Source organism: Macaca thibetana, chromosome 17 (genome assembly GCF_024542745.1).
Source record: "Macaca thibetana thibetana isolate TM-01 chromosome 17, ASM2454274v1, whole genome shotgun sequence".
In the NCBI taxonomy this organism is placed as follows: Eukaryota; Metazoa; Chordata; class Mammalia; order Primates; family Cercopithecidae; genus Macaca; species Macaca thibetana.
Window position 1 is genome coordinate 82442306 of NC_065594.1, and position 20425 is coordinate 82462730.

Consider the following 20425-nt stretch of genomic DNA (forward strand, 5'->3'; position numbering starts at 1 on the left):
GTTCGTCTTAATTTTTCATAAATAAAATTTGGGGTTGTAACAAATAATACATTAAATACATAGACAAAAAATTAAACATAAGGTAATCTATTTTACAGTGTTTCTTATAGGCTTACAATTATTTGAATATATTTCCAATTCTTGTGTGATTAACTTTTTTATTATTTTTATCTTTGGCTACTACATGTGCATCTCTCGTCATTCCTCCACCAAATAAACAGACACAAGTAGTATTAAAAAGTTTATGATCCCTTATCTAATGGCAAATTGTGTGTATGTATTTTTTTATCTTGTTCTCTTAAAATTTACTGCTGCAAAAGGCCTACCAGTAATCCTATCTAGTCATTCCTGTTTTTGCTGTATCTCATGAAAGTGTTAGAGCCTTTATGAGAAACATAAATACATGTATAAGCATATTGTTTACAACTTCTGGGCTATGTAGGGTCTGAAGTCCATTCATGAACAGCTACATGCATGTTCTCTCTCACACACTCAGACTGTCACCTGCACAGACATACAGGTCCCCATTTGTATAGGTCTAGTCCAGTAAGAGAATGGAGAAGCCCAGTAAAGGTAGGATGACTTCCCAAGGTTATACTGCTGATCACCTGTTGGAAATTAAATTACAGACCTTGCTTTACAACCCAGGTTTTGCTATTTCAGGTAAGTACTACATACAGCAGGAATCAGTAACGTTTGGCCCTTTAACCCAAACTGGACTGCTGCCTGTTTTTGTAAATAAAGTTGTACTGAAACAGAGCCATGCCTATTCATTTATGACTCCTGTAACTGGAGGCAGTTATACAAAGCTGCCATGTTAGCTCCTGTTTCCTGTCTGGATCATTCTGCATTTCTGTGGTGACAAGTGGACCCAAGTAAGCTCCAGAAGATGTCCTCAGTAAAATCATTACTGTTTCTATGTGATTACATTAAAAATAATACAAGCAGTAGGATGGTACTTCAAAAAGTCAAGCAGTTTTCCTGTCTGGTCATAGTAGCCAATGTTTGCGCACACCCACTGAAAACAATTGAAAAAACTAGGTAAAAATAACATTTTAAAGAACCATTAGAGACAGTACATAGTATGTGCCCAATACTAGTTCTGTGGCCCCTTTCCAATAAGAAGAGGCAGTTCCCAATTGTTACTGGGAGGAGTTTTGCCATCTCATGGGATTTCTTTCCTTCCTCATGTTAGGCTGCTTCCTGGGAGAACTTCTCTTTACCCCAGAAGAGCCCCACCTGCTCCTCCTCTTAGGCACCACAAATCTCAAACCGTTTCTCCACCCCCAGCTCTAATGAAATGTGCAGGGACTGGATGACTGGAAGCCACAGCCTGGGTCTCTGCTGTCTCATCCTGGCTCAAGTACTGACAAGCCAAATCACTTGACCCTCATGAATCTCCTTAAGAAAATCATGGTGTTGAATCGATGTGACTGTTCCAACTAGAAAATTATTTCATTTGAATTAACTGAGTCTTTGCCTCCACTGTATTTCCTTCTCTGTCCTCCCAACAACCCAGCATTCAGAATACATGTGTCTTTGTCTTTCCCTTTAGGATCTAAGTCAGAGAAGCCTTCATAGGGAGATAGGTAAGAGGGATCCTTGCTGTCTCCCCAAAAGGGGAAGGGGGAAAACCTTGAATGGAGAGAATTTTCTGAGGAATGAAAAAGTGAGAAACTGAACTTCATGAGCCTGAGTCTGTGTTAACATAGTAAACCAAGGGGAGAAAAATTTATCGGTAGTCATGGGAGGTAAACTGAGAAAGGGTAGCTGACTAAGTAAAATCCTGAAAACCAGAAGAGGAAGATGTAAGTGATGCTCTAACATGAAGGGTTCTTGGGCATCCCAATCAGCAGAATTTCCACCTGCCCTCCTGGTACCGAGAGCCAGGTCAGGATGTGATGGTGCAGTGCCTGCCAGCACTTTGCTGCAAAATATCTCTGCACTCAGCTCTGCAAATGTACTGTTTTAGTTTCATTTAGAACCCCTGATTTGTGAGAGGATTTCAAACATCAGGCAAGTATGTAATGAATTCAAGCCGAGTCCTCTCGAAGGACAAACATGTATAACTACAGGTCCAATGTCAGTGCCAGCTGTCAGGTTTTCACTGTGCAGCTAGGGTTGCCTGCTTACTCAGTCATGTCAAACAAATTCACTCTAGAATCGGCCAGGTCTTACCCAAAATGCAAATAGAATACAAAGCAACTGAAAATATATTTTGTAATTTCAGTTTATGTGTGGTTTTAAAAGTTAAGCTACCTCAAAACTCAGCTGTCTACAATAATTTATTTTCACTAGTAAGTTACTTGCCTGGAATTTGGGAGATCTAAGTTGGGCTTGGGCTAGATGGTTTCAAGCCTGAGTCATTAAGTTGTAAAATTTACAGAAACAACAGGATTGAGGAACAAGTTAAACGACACTCTAATGATGCAGTCTGCATAATGCAGTAGTATGAAATTCTACAAAAAAAAAAGCAAGATGAAGGGAGGATCAGATTTAAGAGACATAACTAATTAATCAAATTTGGACCTGGTTGGGTTCTGATTGAAACTAAAAATAAATGTAATGACACTTATGAGACAATTGGAAATTTGAACACTGCATATTTTAATGTGTTAATATAAAATTTTAGATGTGATAGTATTGTGATTATGTATCTTGTATAGATACAAGCTGAATTTACAAAAGGAATGATTTGTCTGATTTGATTCAAATTAATATGAGAGCAGAGAAAGTAATGGTTTAGATTAACCACGGTTTTCCATGAATTGAAATACACTTATTTAGCAGAATATTGAGCTATAGTTGCCATATAATAAACTGCACGTATTTAAAATATACAGTTCGTCTACTTTCATCTATTTAAAACCTTCTGTAATAATGTAAAGAAAAAGATAACTAATCAATTCAGCCATTCTAAAAGGACACTTGATTTACAAAATAAGCATATGATCATATTCCTTTGCCCTGGAAATGTGAAAAGTTTAAGAGATTTAAAGGAACGAGTTTCATTGCTTTAGTTTTCTTAGTAGATTCCTCTACATTATGTATTTGAAAGATCTAGGATTTGAAAGAAAATTTGCATAACATTTGGGACAAACCATGGGGTTTTTAACAGCTTTATTCAAGTGTAATGTACATATGATAAACTTTAACCATTTCAAGTGTGCAGTTTAATGTCTAGAATGCAGCCATCAGCACAGTCTGGGTTTTTAGCACTTCCGAATCATCTGAAAGAACTCCCTCAAGCTCGTTTGTAGCCAGTCTCCATTCTCACCCCTAGCCCCAGACAGCCGGTGAACTGCTAATCCTATAGTTTTTCTGGAAATTTCATATACGTGGAATCACAGTTTTTAATTTTTTGTGTCTTCTTTTGCCTAGTGTAATGTTCTTGAGTTTCAGCCACTTTGGGCGTATCTGTTCATTCCGTGTTGCTGCTGTGTATACTGTGTTGTGTGATGTACCACATTTTGTTCCTTCACCAGTTGATGGATGTTTGGATTGTTTATATTTGAGGCTATTAGGAATAATGCTGCTGTGCTGCTGTGAAAGTTTGTTCACAAGTCTTTGGGCATATCTTTTCAAGTAATGTTGTATAGATAATCTAGGAATGAAATTGCTGAGACATGGTATATTTCTTTTTATATTGTAAGAAACTAGCAGACCATTTTCAAAATGACTGTACCATTTGACATTCCTACTAGCAATGTGTGAGAGTTGCAAGCTTCATACATCCTCATCAGCACTTGATGATGTCACCTTTTTAACTTTGGCCATTCTACTGGTTGTGATACAGTATCTTATTTTAATTTGCATTTCTCCAGTAAATAATGAACTTACTAGACATTTGTATATCTTCTTTGATAAAGTTTCTATTCCGATATTTTGCCCATTTTTTCAGTTGTTTGATTGTCTGTCTTGAGTTGTGAGAGTTTGGATACAAGCTGGTTTTTAGATGTGTGTGATGCAAATATTTTCTCCCAGTGTGTTTCTGCTATGTTGCCCAAGCTAGACTCCTGGATTCAAGTGATCCTCCCGCCTCGGCCTTCTGAGGAGCTGATACTACAGGCACATGCCACCGCACCTGGCCCAGTGTGTGTAATAGTCTTTTGAAGAGCAAAACTTTTTAATTTTCATAAGAACCAACTCAGCATTTTTTTCATTTACAAGTTGTACTTTTGGTATCACATCTAAGATATCTTTGTCTAACTTAAGGTAACAAAGGTTTTACCCTATGTTGCCTATAGAAGTTTTACAGTTGTTATAGCTTTAGTTCTTATATTTAGGTCTGTGATCCATTTCAATTTAATGTTCGTGTGTAGTATGAGAGAAGGGTCAAGGTCGTGTGTGTGTGTACAATTTGTTCAAACATCACTAATTTAAAAGGCTATAATTTCCCATTGAATTACCTTGGCATCTTTGTCACATATCAGTTAGCCGTATATGTGTGAGTCTGTTTCTGGACTCTGTTCCATTGATGTATACATCTATTTTTAAGCTGAAATCAACTGACTTGCTTACTGGGCTTCATACTAACAAATCAACGTTTTCCAGATTGAGTGACTTTCCTGGCCTTGCTCACACGAGACAGAGAAGCGGCTCCAAGTAAAATTGGGTAGAATAATTGGAAGTCACCAGGCAGACACCCTGTGCTTTTCACATAGCATCCAAATGTAGAAGACACACTGCCTCTTCCTACAACTTATCTTCTGCTTTGGGGGTTCTGATCTTATAAGTTCTGTATCGTAAAGGACATTGGAAAAGGAATGTTCATTTTCCTTCCCTTTTGCTTGAGAGAAAGGCAACTTCTTTAGCACCATATGTATGTATATATATATACACACACACACACACACACACACGCTTATATATATGTGGGAGTAGGGGGAAGCATGATTTCCTTTTTAAAAAACAATTAGTCTTAAAATCTTGGAAACAGGTTTGTATCAGGTAGATTTTGCTGTTGATGAATCAGCTATTGTTTATTTTAAAAGAAGAAACCTTAATCACCATCAAGAAAAATTGAAGAGTGTTTAAAAACATCACGAAATTTACCTTAGAGACTCATTCTCAGAAAGCAATATCAATAAAGGAGAAAATAGAGACAATTAAATCTTTGGAATTATGGCTAGAATGCCCATTTGTTCCTTAAACTTACAGATACTTCTTGTTTTACAGGCAGATTTAAAGATCACTTTAAGAAATACCCATATGTATTAATAATAGCAAATCATACTAATTGCTGTCTCAATTATTGCCTCTTTAAAGTACTACTTCTTATGAAGCAGATCTTCCCACCAGGTTCTTCAGGAGCGCCTTGATTCTTCTTGGCCTTTTTATTTTCACATGATTTTAGACTTAGCTTGACAAATTCCACAGGAAAGTATATTGGGATTTTTACAATGATTTCACATAAGCTGTTGATCAATTTGGAGAAAACTGACATATTTACAGTGTCTTCCAATGCATAAACTTGATGTCTCCCCACTTACCTATGTTAGTCTTAATTTGTCTCGATAATGCTAGATACATTTGCATCAACTTCTTGCCCATCTTTTGTTAGACTGATTCCTCAGTCTTCAATATGGCAATTGTAAGTGGTATCTTTATTTAAATTTCATTTTCTAACTATCTGTAGTTAGAATTTACAAATAAGGTTGAGCTTTCACTATTGACATTTGGCAACCTTGCCTAAACTCTTACAAATTCTAATAATTTCACTGTGGATTGCCTGCAGTTCCAGGGGTTGGTAAACTATGAGCTGTGAACCAAATCTAACTTGCCTGTTTGTACAGGCTAAGAAGGTTCTTACCTTTCCGTAAATGGTTGTAAAAGCAAATATATATAATATGTATTATATATAGAGAGAGATATATAGAGATATATATAGATATGATGTAGAACAGTATGTGACCGGAGAGCCTAAAATACTGTGAAAAAAAGACAATATAGAAATTAACTAGAAATTATTAAGATAATGGACACGGAGGGAGAGTCTTTGTAAATTAAGAAGTTCTTAAGACAACATTGTTCTTATTCCAGCAGTTTTATTTTTCACTTTTAATCAACTTTAAGCCTATTAATTGTTTTCTATCATTCAATATCCTCTTTTTGCTGCAGTTAAAAATCTGCAAAAGTAGAGTCTTCAAGCTAAGATATAGTGACTCTGTCAAGCCCAGTTTCAAAAATCATGTGACAGCAGTATATTGACAAGTTTAAACATATGCTCTATAGCAGAAACAGGGAAGAAATTCACTTATTAATTTATCCATATAAGATCTATTAAACATGTAACTTCGTTGGAACCAACAAAGCTACTTTTCATGTTTTTATAGTTTTTCTTTTTAGATATTTAGATTAACCAGATAATCTTAAGTTATCTTAGAAAGTTTCTGCAGTATTGTTACATTAGTTCCAAGTATACAAGTTGTTTGTATGCACTACCTTCTCAATCCTATAAAAGAAGTCTTTATTAACAAAGCAATTTCTAACACATCGCTCAAAAGACACACTAACGTTGTGAAAGGCATTTTGTTGGATTTAGTCCCATTTTAGTATCCCCTTAAAAAGTTTGACTGATGACTCTGGATATTCAGCCAACAGTGTTGTGTCAAAAACTTGCTTGAATTTATCTAAAAATTCATAGTCAGTGCTGAATCTGAACTTGTTTGCCCAAAGCAGCACCGTCCCTGGCTGAGAAAGGTACACCATGGTGGTGAGCAGCTTGTCCAGGAAGTAGTGATGGTAGACCACGTCCGAGGCTAGGACATAATCATAGTAAAAAGCTGACTTGGGAAAGTTTTTGTCCAGGTCTTCACCCCATACCAGTTCTTTCACTTCAGGCAGATGTGCTGTGCATCGTAGTGTGTTTTTTAAAAGATTGTATTGAAGGTTTCCCAGGACATCAGGCAAATCTGTTGCTGTGACTTGAGCTCCTAAGAGAGAAAGAAAAATTGCAACAATGACCTGGAAACATCTGGGCAACCACAGTGTACATAGACACAGGGAGAGACACAAGAAACAACTGGATTCCTTAGCCTTGGCTCTACTGGTGGGTGGGCTGGACATGTTTGACCTAATGTGGGCTGGCTAATTCTTCCTTGTGGGTGGTCTTGTCCTGTGCACTGTAAGATGGTGGGCAGCCTCCCTGGCCTCCAACCACCTGAGGTCAGTAGCTCCCCCACCTCACCCCACCCCCGAGATTGACAACAGAGACTGAGTCATGCCTCTGGACTCAACTTCGTCCCATGGAAACTGGTTGATTGGAGTTGATTAACCTCTCTGAGACTCAGTTATCTCTGTGGATAACAGCAGTAATTCCTGCTGCATGACATTTTTGGGAGAGTCACTGAGTGAAGTCAGGGCCAGGCACCTAAACCACAGCCTGTCATAGAGTAAGCACTTGTTATTGTTACAGTAAAGGTCTGGATAGTAGGTCAGGAATAAACAAACCTAAAATACTGGCCACAATGGAAACAAGGCCTGGTCCAGCACCAATTTCAAGTATTTTTGCATCTTGGAAATTCAGTTCCTCGGCATGTTCCTCCAAATACTGACACAAAGCCGTAGCCTGAAAAATAATTATAACTTTTCATGTGGGCATTGGAACGTTGGAAGTCAGTAGCAACCCTTTCTGGCACCCAAATTTAAATACTAAAAGACGTGTTATTATATATGTTCAGTTTATATTCATCAGAACCCAAATGTACACTCAATGCCATATATAGACCTCTGAAATAAAGAAGTTATAATAAATTGCATCTAAGGAACTGGGGAAACAGATTTGTTAAAATTGCCTCCCTCAGATTTGCTCAATCTCCAAAGCATAGGAAGAATGGTAGATCAGCTTAGCTCTTTCAAATCAGGGCAATGTTGGGCTGAAAAAACAGCAACTTCTTCCACTGGTTTAATCATAGGTCTCCAGCTGCTTTAAGAATGTTGTTTTATGTTAGAATTCTTTCTTGTAAGACAGTTTTTTAAATTATAGAAATAATTTTTTTTAAATGTCATTTTATAAACTTGAACACCTCTTTCCTGACTCCTTTACCAAAATTCAGGTTGGCTAGTGCTTTGCCATATTGAACAACGGGTTAGTGACTTTTTAAAATGTGGTTCTTCTAAGAAACAGACTGTTCAGAAATTGCTTCTCAGACTTCAGTGTGCAAAAAGATCCCCTGGATAGCTTGTTAAAGATGCACATCCTCATTCAGTAGGTCAAGAGTGGGACTCAAGATCCTGCACGTCTAAACAAGCCCTGACATGATGCTCATCTGCTGGCCCATGGACCCACTTTGAGTAGTAGCAAGGAGATTTTTTAAAATGTTTTATGTATCAACATTTGGTTATATACATAACAATATATAAGTTTTATATATAGTATAAAATGTTTTATATATCAACAGTTATATATATAACAATATATAAATTTTATATATAATACATAAAATGTTTTATATATCAATGTTTAGTTATATATAATATATAAATTTTATATATAATATATATAAAATGTTTTATATATCAACATTTAGTTATATATATAAAAAATATAACAATCTTATGTATAATATATATAAAATGTTTTATATATCAACATTTGGTTATATATAACAATATATATAACTAAATTTTATATATTATATATAAAATGTTTTCTATATCAACAGTTATATATCAATATATAACTAAATTTTATATATAATATATAAATATATCAACATTTAGTTATATATAAATATATAACTAAATTTTATATATAATACATGTAAAATGTTTTATATATCAACATTTATATATATAACAATATATAACTAAATTTTATATATAATACATATAAAATGTTTTATATATCAACGTTTAGTTATATATATAACAATATATAATTAAATATTGTTAGTTTTTTATACAGGAAATCAAACATCCCTTTCTTCTTTATTCATTCTCTTCTGCCTCCACCTTCCTCTAACCTTTCCACAAAGAGTAAAGGGTATTTGATTTGCATTGATTGCTGAGGTGTTTACATTTATGGCCATGAGGAATCAACCAGCAGTGCCCTGGAATGGAGAGATTAGGAAGAGTTATGAGAAGAAATGACAAAGTTACTTAAATTTGAGTATAAATAACCTAGAGTGAGGAATGTGAACACTGAGATTTAAAAAAATAATGAACTCTATGATTTACTTACACATTTAGGCCCTAGCTAACGATATGCCCCCATCTTCCTCTGGACTCTACTTTCGATTTGGGGCCCAGTTTGGAGTGGGGGCAACCAGGATGATTTGAGATGTGTCACTCTTAGGATCACCAGTGGTAGGTTTAGTAGCCAACCTGATCCTGTGTGTCACTCCATTTCATCTTCATCTGTTCATATTGAACTGCTACAAGCAAAGATGAATATGACGCAGTCATCTCTACTGTCTGGGAACTCAGTAGTGGGGCTTGGGGGCCATGTCAGCCAATTACAAACTGCATTCTGGGGAAGTAAGTGCTGTAGAGGAAGCGTACAGCAGGTTGAGGGGAGAGGGATCACCACAGAGCTGCCGAGGAGTCAGGGCCGACTTCAAGGGGCCGGGGAGAAGCCAGCTGGTGTGGAAGGCCAGGGTGGTGGGTGAAATAGCAACATGGGTGTGACATAAACAGCACCAACCGCAGCACACTGCAAGGAGCTCCAGAGTCTAGAAGGGAAGTTTTAAAGAAAGGAGTTATTTGGTCCTTAAGGAAAGAAGAGTAGTATTTGTAGTGGGGGCTGGGGGGGAGGAGGTCAATATCAGGAAGAGAGTGTCACCTGGAGCCATTCAGAGGGCAGCTCTGAGAAACTTCCTGGAGATGGCTGCAGGCATCCTTCCTGGTGCCCTGCTCTGTGAGGGGCTGACCCCAGGGTGTCATCTGGAGACCAAGCTTTTCTCGGGAACAGCTATGTCTTTTGACATTGTAAACATTCCCCCCAGCCCCTAGTCCTATTAGCAAACTCCGAAGGGATCTTTTCACAGAGTTGCACCTAAAGTCGCACAGGAAAAGGGTGCCATCCCACTCTAGATACCCTTCTTATGCAGCTTTCAGGAAACAGGTTTCGTGAGAGGCTAATGTTTGGTACATGAATGATACCTTGTTCAGAATAAAACAGTCAGGTGGACAAATAGTCTTTTTTCAATTTCTGATCTCTTCGTTTTTATTTTTTTTTAAAAAGAGAGATGGGGTCTCACTATGTTGCCCAGGCTGGGCTCAAACTCCTGAGCTCAAGCAATCCTCCTGCCTCGGCTTCCCCAAGTGCTGGGATTACGGCGTAAGCCACATGCCCGGCCTCTGATCTCTTACTACACCACTTTATCGCTACACCACTGCTATCGTCTATTTGCCAAATGTGTTACAATAGGAAGCTGTGAGTAGTTTGATGATTTTCAAACTTGTTTTTAAGGCAAAGAAAAGCCTTTGGTTGAAGGAAATTATATGCATACGGTGTAAAAATAGAGCTCCCTGTTTGGGAGTGAGTGAAGGTCGACACTCTAAGAGCCTGGAGCCCTTTGGCTACCCTTCTCCCCATCCTGTGTCATCACCAGATGACCTGAGGGAGCCCTATGGAACCACTAACCAGGACTACTCAGTGTGGCGGCCCTGGCCCAGCAGATACACATCACCTGGCAATGTGTAAGAAATGTGCCCCACCCTGGAACTCCTGAATCAGAATCTGCATTTTAACAAGACTGCAGATTGAGAAATTCTGATCTGGAGCCTTTCTAAGCTGACAACATCTGCAGTGGGAAAAGCGACAGCGCTGGCTCCGAGGGCCACTGCCCAACTTGGCTCTGCCCTGCACCCCAGTCGGGAGGTTTACCACGCCAGCAGATGGGCCCGCATCCCCATTTCCTCAGCTGAAGGTGGCAAGAATATTACTTTAATGAGGACAGCTCATTTGAGCTTACACTAGGACTTCATTTAATCTCACAACCTGAAATTAATTCTCACAATTCTGACAACCACGTCAGGAGTGCTGTAGACATTACCACCACCCTAGGTTTTAAACATGGAAATGAAGGCAAATGGAGGTGAAGTGAACATTTGTGACCACCCAGCCCGGAAATGGCAGCTTTTCTGACTCAAAATCCAGAGGACTGCCCTCATTTCAGCGCCATCCTCTCAGGGCTGTGACAGGGGTAACATGCCGCAAAGTCATGCTTCCAAACGTCCCTACCGACACAGCCCCCATGGAAAAGAGATGAATGGCTGGTGACCGGGCGCAGTAGCTCACACTTGTAATCCCAGCACTTTGGGAGGCCAAGGTGGGCAGATCACTTGAAGCCAGGAGTTGGAGACCAACTTGGCCAATATGGTGAAACTCTATCTCTACTAAAAATACAAAAATTAGCCGGGCGTGGTGGCACGCACCTATAGTCCCAGCTGCTCGGGAGGCTGAGGCAAGAGAATTGCGTGAACCCAGGAGGTGGAGGTTGCAGTGAGCCGAGATCGTGCCGCTGCACTGCAGCCTGGGCGACAGAGTGAGACTCCGTCTCAAAATTTAAAAAAAGAGAGAGAGAGAGAGATGAATGTCTGAGGGTTGACGGGCATGTCTCGGAGATGCCCACTGCAATATCTAAACTCTAAATCTCTGGGTTTTTTCTTAACAATGTATATAAGTTTTGCATTCACTTCCTCATATAGCTGAGTTTATTTAATATAAAAATAATGTTTCAAGAAACAGAGCTTAAAGTAAAACCAGTGTTTCTGAAAGAAATACTGTTTTTGCTGATCCCAAGCCCACCACCAACACCCCGCAGGGGCTTCTCAAATTGAGAAGCACAGGATATGAAGGAACTTAACAAATTGTCCAAGGCAACTCGGAAGTACGGAATTGTTATCTCCAGAAATCCTGACATCACAAACGTGACACTTCTCTCACCCCTGGCCACACCACCGCTCCGTAACTCTCTATGGATTCCTGGATGACAATCTCCTTTCCTGCAAACCGATAATGCTCCTGAGTGTAGCTGGCGTAATCTGTAGGAACAAATTTCTGGAGGCTGTGAAGAGATGGTTCTATCCTGTTGGATTCTGTGAAGTAGAAAAATAAACTGGAGTTCATGATTTGTTAAAATCCAGTGCAAAGACACACTTGGTACAACTGTAAGACGGCATTAGATTGAGCGACCTTTCCCTAAACACAGGGGATGATGCTATCAAGGAGAACGCCTGCAAATTGGCACAAAATTGAATTACATGGGATGACGGGGACATGAAATTTGGATGTGACATTTTTGTCACATGACAAAATGCCAGAGAATGCTCTGGGCCCTTTCTTTATTTAGGGGAGGACAGAAGAGGTGTGGATCCGTCCCCACCATATGTTTTGCTGATGGAAAAACGGCGAATTTACCAGCAAAATTGCACAAATGAGCTGTCTGGATACAGAGCAACTAGGTAAACACAAACCTGCCTTTTTTCCCCCCTTTTTGAAACAGAGTCTCTGTTGCCCAGGCCGGAGTGCAGTGGCACAATCTCAGCTCACCACAACCTCCACCTCTCGGGTTCAAGCGATTCTCCTGCCTCAGCCTCCTGAGTAACTGGGATTACAGGTGTGTGCCACCACGCCCAGCTAATCTTTGTATTTTTAGTAGAGACAGGGTTTCACCATGTTGGTCAGGCTAGTCTTAAACTCCTGACCTCATGATCCACATGCCCTGGCCTCCCAAAGTGCTGGGATTACAGGCATGAGCCACCGCGCCCAGCCAGACCTGCCTATTTTTAGGTCTTGAAGTGAAGTAACATTCCCACATGTTGGCTGGAGCGTGTTCCTTCAATCTTTCCTACAATTGCTGCTCAAAAGGTAGAAGCCACCCAAGCCCAGCCAGCCCCACATCCCTGGGGGAGGATGTCAACTGAGCTCTGGCTATTAAGTTACTATTGCTTTAAATACTCCTTTAAACCCATGACCCACGCTAGCAGCTCTCAAATGACATATAAAATGAGAGGAAAAGAGCACCTGATCGGGCCGACACCAAGGGATCACAAGTGTTTGCAGGTTTTCCAGAGTGTTTGGGAGTAAAAAGAGCAGTGAGTCAAAGTGTGCAGAAGAAGGATCAGGAGCAGAGGAAAAGGTGTTGGTCCCAGCGTTGGGAAAGAATTAACAGTGCGGAGACTGGCGGGGAGGAAGGTCAGTTTTGTTTGCACGAAACCTGCCTTTGTGGCCTGGGATATGACTGTAAAACGTTTAACAGGAGGTAAAATACGGGCTTTGGACAAAGGTAGAGGAGGCAGCCAGTGAACATTGGAAGTGTTTTAATCTGAAATAGGCACTCAAGGTGGAAGGCAGAAGGAGGTGAATACGAGGCAAAGGGAAGTGGGTCTTGGGAGAAACCTGGTCAGCAGAGCATCCCTCAGGTCAGGGGCAGGGCCTCTGGGTGTTTCAGGTGTCACTCATGCCATACACACTGGAACAGTTCCATGCCACTGCTCTGCAAATGCCAGTAACAGCTCCACAGTAAGTAGAGGGATTTGGAGTGAGCCTTTAGAAACAGTCACAACCATTTGACCATGTCTGTTAAATCCACGAACAAAACGCGGAGCTTGTATTTTCTATGTCTCTTTATATTTTCATTTAATTTATCTAGAAATTCGTTTTTTGTTGTATAGTACAAAAGTATCAGTGTGCAGCACACTGAAAAAAACGGGAATGAAGTGACTCATTTGTAAATTAGCATCACGGGTGTCTTCGGCCCTTCACAGTGTTGTTTTCGCCTGGGACTTTGATTTAGTATGTTCTACCACTTTGAAGGAGAATTCTCTGCCCTGACAAAAAAGGTGAGCTTCCAGAAACCTGGGACCTCAGTGAACTTGCAAGACCCCTCTAATAAAGGTAGCCAATTCAGTCCTGAGACCTTGTCCTTTGTTGTCACCTGCCCTGGTAGGAGGCTGTAGGGAGGTTGTAGAAAAAGGAGGGAGCCCTGTAGCTCTCCCCACCTCTTTTGGGAAGCCACCGACATCTAACAGAATCCCAGCTCCTACCACACAGAACTGAGAGACTGACTCTGAATTCTGGTTCAGAGGCAGGAAGAAGGCCGAAGAATAGGGTAATTAATGTTTAATAACCATTAATCCCACTATGCCGATTTCAGAGAAGCAGCATGACGTCGCTGGGGAAAGACGTGCAGTACCTCGCCACTGTGTAGTGTTCCTACCACACAGGCACCATAGACACGATTACCCTCGAGAGCGTAGATATTAGGAAGAGGTAATAGAATAATTGATGATGACTTTTGAGTATTTATCAACTTCGCTTTTAATATACCTTTGTCTTTAATATCCTTTGTCTTTAATATAATCTATTTAATAATAAGATTCTAACTTAAATTTGAATGATGGTTATATATAACAACCAGCTACAAAAAAATTACTGAAATTCAGGTGCCAGTACAAGCCATCACCAGCACACTGCTGGGTGGTGGCTCAGAGTATCAGGGACCTGTACCAGCCCCTGCCGCTTCCCTGCCCTGCCCCACTCTCATCCAGGCCATGCCTGTCCCTCCTCCCATATGTCACCATCTGGGGACTTATTTTTCTCTAGAGACTAGGAAGAGTAAGTAGACTGATTTTGAATGGCTCATCATTTCACAGGTAAATAAACTGACAAATATTAAGCTTGACAGCTACACTTTTCCAATCAACATTGCAAGGAAATATAGACATACATGTATTCTCTCATAAGACCCTGTGAGGTTCTACAACAATAAAGAAATGTATGTTTATTACACCTGAAATATTTTCATTTATTCTATCTGTGCTATTCTGATAGTTTTAGAGAGATCAGATTTTCAGATAAGGTAGAGTTGCATTTTTATGTAAACAATTCAGTAAAAATAGACAACATTCTCATTTATTAGAATTGGGATGTATTTTTTACCACCTTTAATTATAAACACTGTAAATGCTGCATCTTGGCTTTTATTATATTATTTGTTATGTCTATTATTTATTTACAACTGAATCCATGCCCAGAAATGTAACCCTAAACTGTTACATTGTCCTAATGGGAAAATACAGTTTGATTTCTAAAGATTCGCTATATGACAAAGCTGCCAAGAATGTATTTTGGGGAAAAGCAGAAACGAACCTAGATTTTTTTTTCTTCTTTTAAGTTCTTGTTACAAAAATATAGCAAGCTTAAATCTATACATGCAATAAAAACAAATGTGTGAACTTTGGTAAGTAAATAATGAAAAAACAGGAATTACTTTTAAAAGTAAATAATGAAAAAACAGGAATTATGTTTATGCTTGCAAAACAGCACTTTTCTGCTAAGCTTCATTATAGTAAAAAATCTAGTGTTAAAAGGAAATGGAAATTCTTGTCACTGAAATTTACTTGAATATGTCATCGCCAGGAAAGCAACTGAGGACAACTGTTGAAGTGGTGAAGAAGGAGGTTACCTTCTAGGGCTGCCCCGGTGCTGTCTTTCTGCGAAGCCCCCTTCTTCTCAGCCTGTAACCAGCCACCCGGGGAGCTCAGTCCTTCCTCCCGGCGCCCAGGCTGCTGCGCGGAGCTCAGACACACGTCCATAGCCGGAGCCTGCTGAGAGGAAAAAGCTGGACAAGGCCCGAGTCGCTCAGCCCAAGACATTCCCGGAGGGCTCCGAAAGGTGTAGTTTATCTTAGCTGAAAAGAACGCCTGCTTTTCAGCTTAGTTCCCTGAGTGAGCAAAGCAGCCACCCAAGGAGCTGTTATCCTGGCTTTGCAGAGCAAGGTGCAGAGAAACCATTCAGCATTACTGAACCTATGTGCGTGAAGAAATGCCAAAACAGCAGCTTTGGCCTGAAAACCAGTTTTATGTTGCTCAGGGGCCTACAGCAAGTTCTTGTTCTTTTGAAAAGTTATTCTTTGCCATCCTCCTCCCCACTCCAAATACTGTAGCCCATCACTAAGTTCTGGAACTCCATACTGTATCTCTAATAACTTCTGGAATTGAATCATAAAATCTGTCCAGACTTGCATACCACTGGGGGGACGTGTGGATTCTGGGGTTAATGACATCATGGATTAGAAGCTGGGATTTGGAGCCAACACAAGGCTGCTCTGCTTTCCTCTGAGGCTCTATTGCAAGACAGTAGAAAGCACTGGGACCGGGGCCAGGAGCTCGACTTGGCTCCCTCTCTAACACTGGGCAACTCACTCAGTCCCTCAGGGCCCATTTCCTCATCAGCGAAAAGGCGATCATACTATCTGCCTACCTCCCAAGGCTGCCGTGAGAAACAGAAGAGTGAACGTGATTATTAAAGCGCAGGAAATGGTACCTGGTCCAGAACAAGAGACCTAGCTATTGGGATCATTGATTGGTCCTAAAATACGATGCCTGACATTGCTGGAGGAATTCTCACATTGTTGCTGCGCATAGTTCTTGAAGGGCTTGATGTGTATTCATTGAATCCTCACAAAAACCCTATAAGGTAGACACTGGCATGACGCCTTGTCTCAGATGAGAGAAATTCAGGCTCAGAGAGATTAAAAACCAGCACAAGACCAAGCACAGCTGGCCAGGGATGATGCCAGGAGTCACAGCCAGGATGGGCCATCCAGCCCAAGTCTCCATTCTTACTCAGCAGGCAGGACGCAGCCCACGTTGCCTTGGTTCTGACTTGTTTTTCTATGCCTGCTTTGTCCTGACATTTCTCATCATGTTTTGTGTATCTGAAGTCTACACCGTCACAGTGACATTTTCTAGTCCCTTTTACAAAATGTAAATGGTTCTCATCTGTGTTTACTGTCCTGGGTTTATTCCTCACACACAGGAGTTGCCCATCACATTGAGGTTCCATCCAACTGAGGGTGGAAACTGGACATGCCAGCCACGCCACGACTGACTAGCTCACCTAAGACCAGCACCAAATCCAGCCGTGCAGGCACGAAATTGCCCTCAGGGAACAAAGCATGAGAAAGAGTGCCAGGCCCCCACCATGTGGGTAATTCTGTCTACACCTGGGGGAGGCTGTGTGCCCCACACGTGTCCGCACAACAGATTTCAAAGCAATGAGATTATGGTGGAAGTAATGTGGCATTTTCATTGACTCTAGAATCACATAATCAACTACTTGCCCCAATTTTCCAGCTCACCAAGCCAGCCAAGAATGCTCTACCAGGCTCTGCTTCACAGGAGGATTTGTTTCTCTTGCAGGCGTTCACTTGCTCCTTCTTTCCAACATTCTCACAGCTGCAGGAAGTGGATTGTTCCCCCTAGAAAATAGCAGACTGGTTGTTAGAAAGTATCTGGAGGGTCCGCAGTGTAGACGTCTCAGCACTGTGGTGAGAAACCTGCCTGCCTTTGACTCTTGCCTGTGCCATGTACAATACAAGTAAATCACGTAGATGACGGTGAGACTGCTTCATACTATGGTTGTGGGAATTAAGAGGGGTCGCCCATGCAAAGCCTCCTGCTCATGCGATATCAACTGTTGTTATTGTTTTCAAAGTTACAGAGGAAATACACAGTGTGACGCTGTATACGGAATTTCAACCTGTCACCATAGGACCGTGCACATTCAATCTAAGGCATCTTCATTTTCCATGCAAGGAAAGAACTATTTTCAGTCAAATACCAAGGACAGTTTTCCTTGTGCAATGAAATGATGACCTCTCCATCACTGTAGATGTGATAAATTAACTTTTCCCGAAGACAGCTGTGCTCTGAAAAGCCATCTGCAAAAGAACTGCTATAGTCTACTGACTGTTATTAGTTCAGCACGTCTATGATCTACATCACATGTTCATAGTTAATAAAGAGTTGGAAATGACTCGTTGTTAGTAAGCCCAGAATAATTTTGAATTGTTAAACATAGCTTTACCTTATGCAGCAGAAGAGAGTGGAGCTTCTGTGCACCTTTAATCCCCAATGTTTTATATAGGTCTACACCTGAAAGGATTAGCATTTTATGAACAAAAGCCAGCCAGTGGAAGCCCAAGTTATTTAGGGTAGCATTATCCACCAGTCCTCATAGACACATTACTTTGCTAGAATTCTCTTTCTCTCTCTCTCTATCTGTCTCTCTCTCTCTCTCTCTCTCACACACACACACAGAGACACACAGACACACACACACACAGTCCTAGCAACATTAAATGGAATTCCCTTCAAAAGTTTCAGGAATATCACTGCAACAGAACAGAGGCTACCCCTGTGGCATCCAGTTGCTGCGATGTGGTAGGAAACATTAGACTTCCAATTCACTTTTCAAAGAAGTGGGTGCTGGACAGTTGCACAGACCTGCGAATTTTGTGCTCATTTACCAAACTCCGGTAGCCACAGGGAGGACATGCCCACCCAGGCTCTGCCTAGGACCCATATCCTGGCAGCCAGAAAGAACTCACGGATCTACCAAGAGGAAAGGAATGCTTTTGGGAGGAAGAAAGGAGAATGTCTATCCATGAGAAGGGACAGGAGTCAAAGGCTTAACGCTGAATCCGGGGGATTTAGAAGGAGCAAAGAGAAGAGGAAATCAGAAACCCTCTTCCAAGAAAAAGTAAGCCATTGTGATTTATGTGATTGAAATAAGGGACAGTCGAAAGGGAAGGAGGAAAATCATGTGCTCATTTGTGAAGCTCAGAAACCCTTAAAATAGAATATAGGTCATGTAAAGTAAAGCCTCAGACAAATGGGAATTAAAGAATCATTTGTGATAGGCTACATTCAACCAGGGAGTTGGATGAATGGTGTTTTAACTTGAGTAGATATAAAAGCCCTTTTATGTTTTTGTACCCACCCTTGGTACTCGTTTCTCTGGTGTCACTATTTTGTGTTCTTTATGTCAGTTTCTTTTTACTCAGGATGTTCATCTAGATGTGCTGTGGTCCCATATAAATCACCTTTCCCACTTTCTTAAATGATGGGGGATGACCAGGCATTTGTTCTTGCTCTGTCGTTCTAATGCTTTCTTATTCCCCAAATGCTCCTAGTCTATGATCGCATTCTGCATGTCTGTGACTTATTTCTTCCAGGGGTCATCAGTCCCTATGAGAAATAGCAAAAAGATGGCCATCAGTACAATTTTACAAAAATCTTTTAAAAACTAATGGCAATGTACATGAATATGTGTGTGTATATCTATATACATATATACACACACATAGACACACATACGCATTCATTCTACAAGCTTTAAAATGAAGCAAAGGACAAAGGAAAAAATGTTGATCTCCTTTGATTCTACTATCTAGAGAAGGAAACCTCACGAACATTGTTTTTGTATCAACTTCTAGGCTTTTTTTTTGCATAAACTTTTTAAAAGCTATTTTACTGAAAGTGTGACTTGATAGAAACATGTACCTCTTTAACCTAGCATCCTATTTTTAGGATGAGTTCATGTCCTTTACAGGGACATGGATGAAGCTGGAAACCATCATCCAGCAGACTAATACAGGAACAGAAAACCAAACATTGCATGTTCTCACTCATAAGTGGGAGTTGAACAATAAGAACATAAGGACACAGGGAGGGACACATTACACACCGGGGTCTGTTGGGGGGTGGGGGACTAGAGGAGGGGTAGCATTAGGAGAAATACCTAATGTAGATGATGGGTTGATGGGTGCAGCAAATCACTATGGCACGTGTATACCCATGTAACAAACCTGCACATTCTGCATGTGTACCCCAGAACTTAAAGTATAATCAAAATAAATAAATAAATAATTTTTTAAAAGAGTTCCTTTTTAATACTTTCTTCAAAGCCATCTTTTAGATAGCTGCTTTAAGATACAAATCAGAGCTCTATTGCCTGGAGCTAGACCACGGTAGATCAAAGGCTCTTAAATGCTGGACTTAACTGTAGGCAGACTATGCCCAAATCCCTCGGAAGCTTTAACATGCATGAACTCCAGGCTCTGGCAATTCTTGTTTGCAGGTTTGAGAAGGAACCAAGAAGTTTGAATTCCCTGTCTGAGAATTGTTCCTGACATAGGGTAGCACCTGGCACATAGTAGGTGTTGTAGTTGCTGAATTTGTTATTGAGTGAACCTCTGAGTGCCCAAGCAGCCACGGGGATGCTCCAAAGGTTCAGGGAGGGATTGGCGGGAGGCAGGGCAGGGAGGGGACAGGGCAGGGACACACAAGTTGTTTTCAAATAGTTGAAGTGCAGCCCATGAAAAGGATTAGAACTCCTGCATGGCTTCAGAGGGCACGCTGATGAAGTCAGTTACCGGGAAGCAGATTTGGGCTCAACAGGAAAGAACTTTCTAACAAGTACAGCAATGGAACAATTGATCCCAAGAAGCCTACATAATGGAAAGTGGGCCAGATTTGGAGTCAGAAGATACAAGATTGGATCAAAGTCTCCATAAGGAGGCTGTCCGTGTGCTGTCACTCGCCTCTCTCCGTCAGGATGGGCACTGCCCTTTTTCCTATGGAATCTGGCTCTCTTGGGCTGTGGTTCTCAAGGGGGAATCCTCCCCTC

General features: G+C 40.7%; 1 protein-coding gene across 1 annotated transcript; it reads right to left on the reverse strand.

Moving 5' to 3' along the window:
- Positions 1-6263: 6263 nt before the first annotated feature.
- On the reverse strand, positions 6264-15632 carry METTL21C (methyltransferase 21C, AARS1 lysine). The gene is made up of 4 exons (XM_050766696.1): positions 15417-15632; positions 11894-12045; positions 7453-7570; positions 6264-6935 (listed from the first exon to the last, which is right to left on the reverse strand). Exons 1-4 carry the CDS (start codon positions 15604-15606, stop codon positions 6541-6543), a joined length of 855 nt encoding a protein of 284 aa, XP_050622653.1. The 5' UTR covers positions 15607-15632; the 3' UTR covers positions 6264-6540.
- Between the last annotated feature and the right edge of the window lie 4793 nt (positions 15633-20425).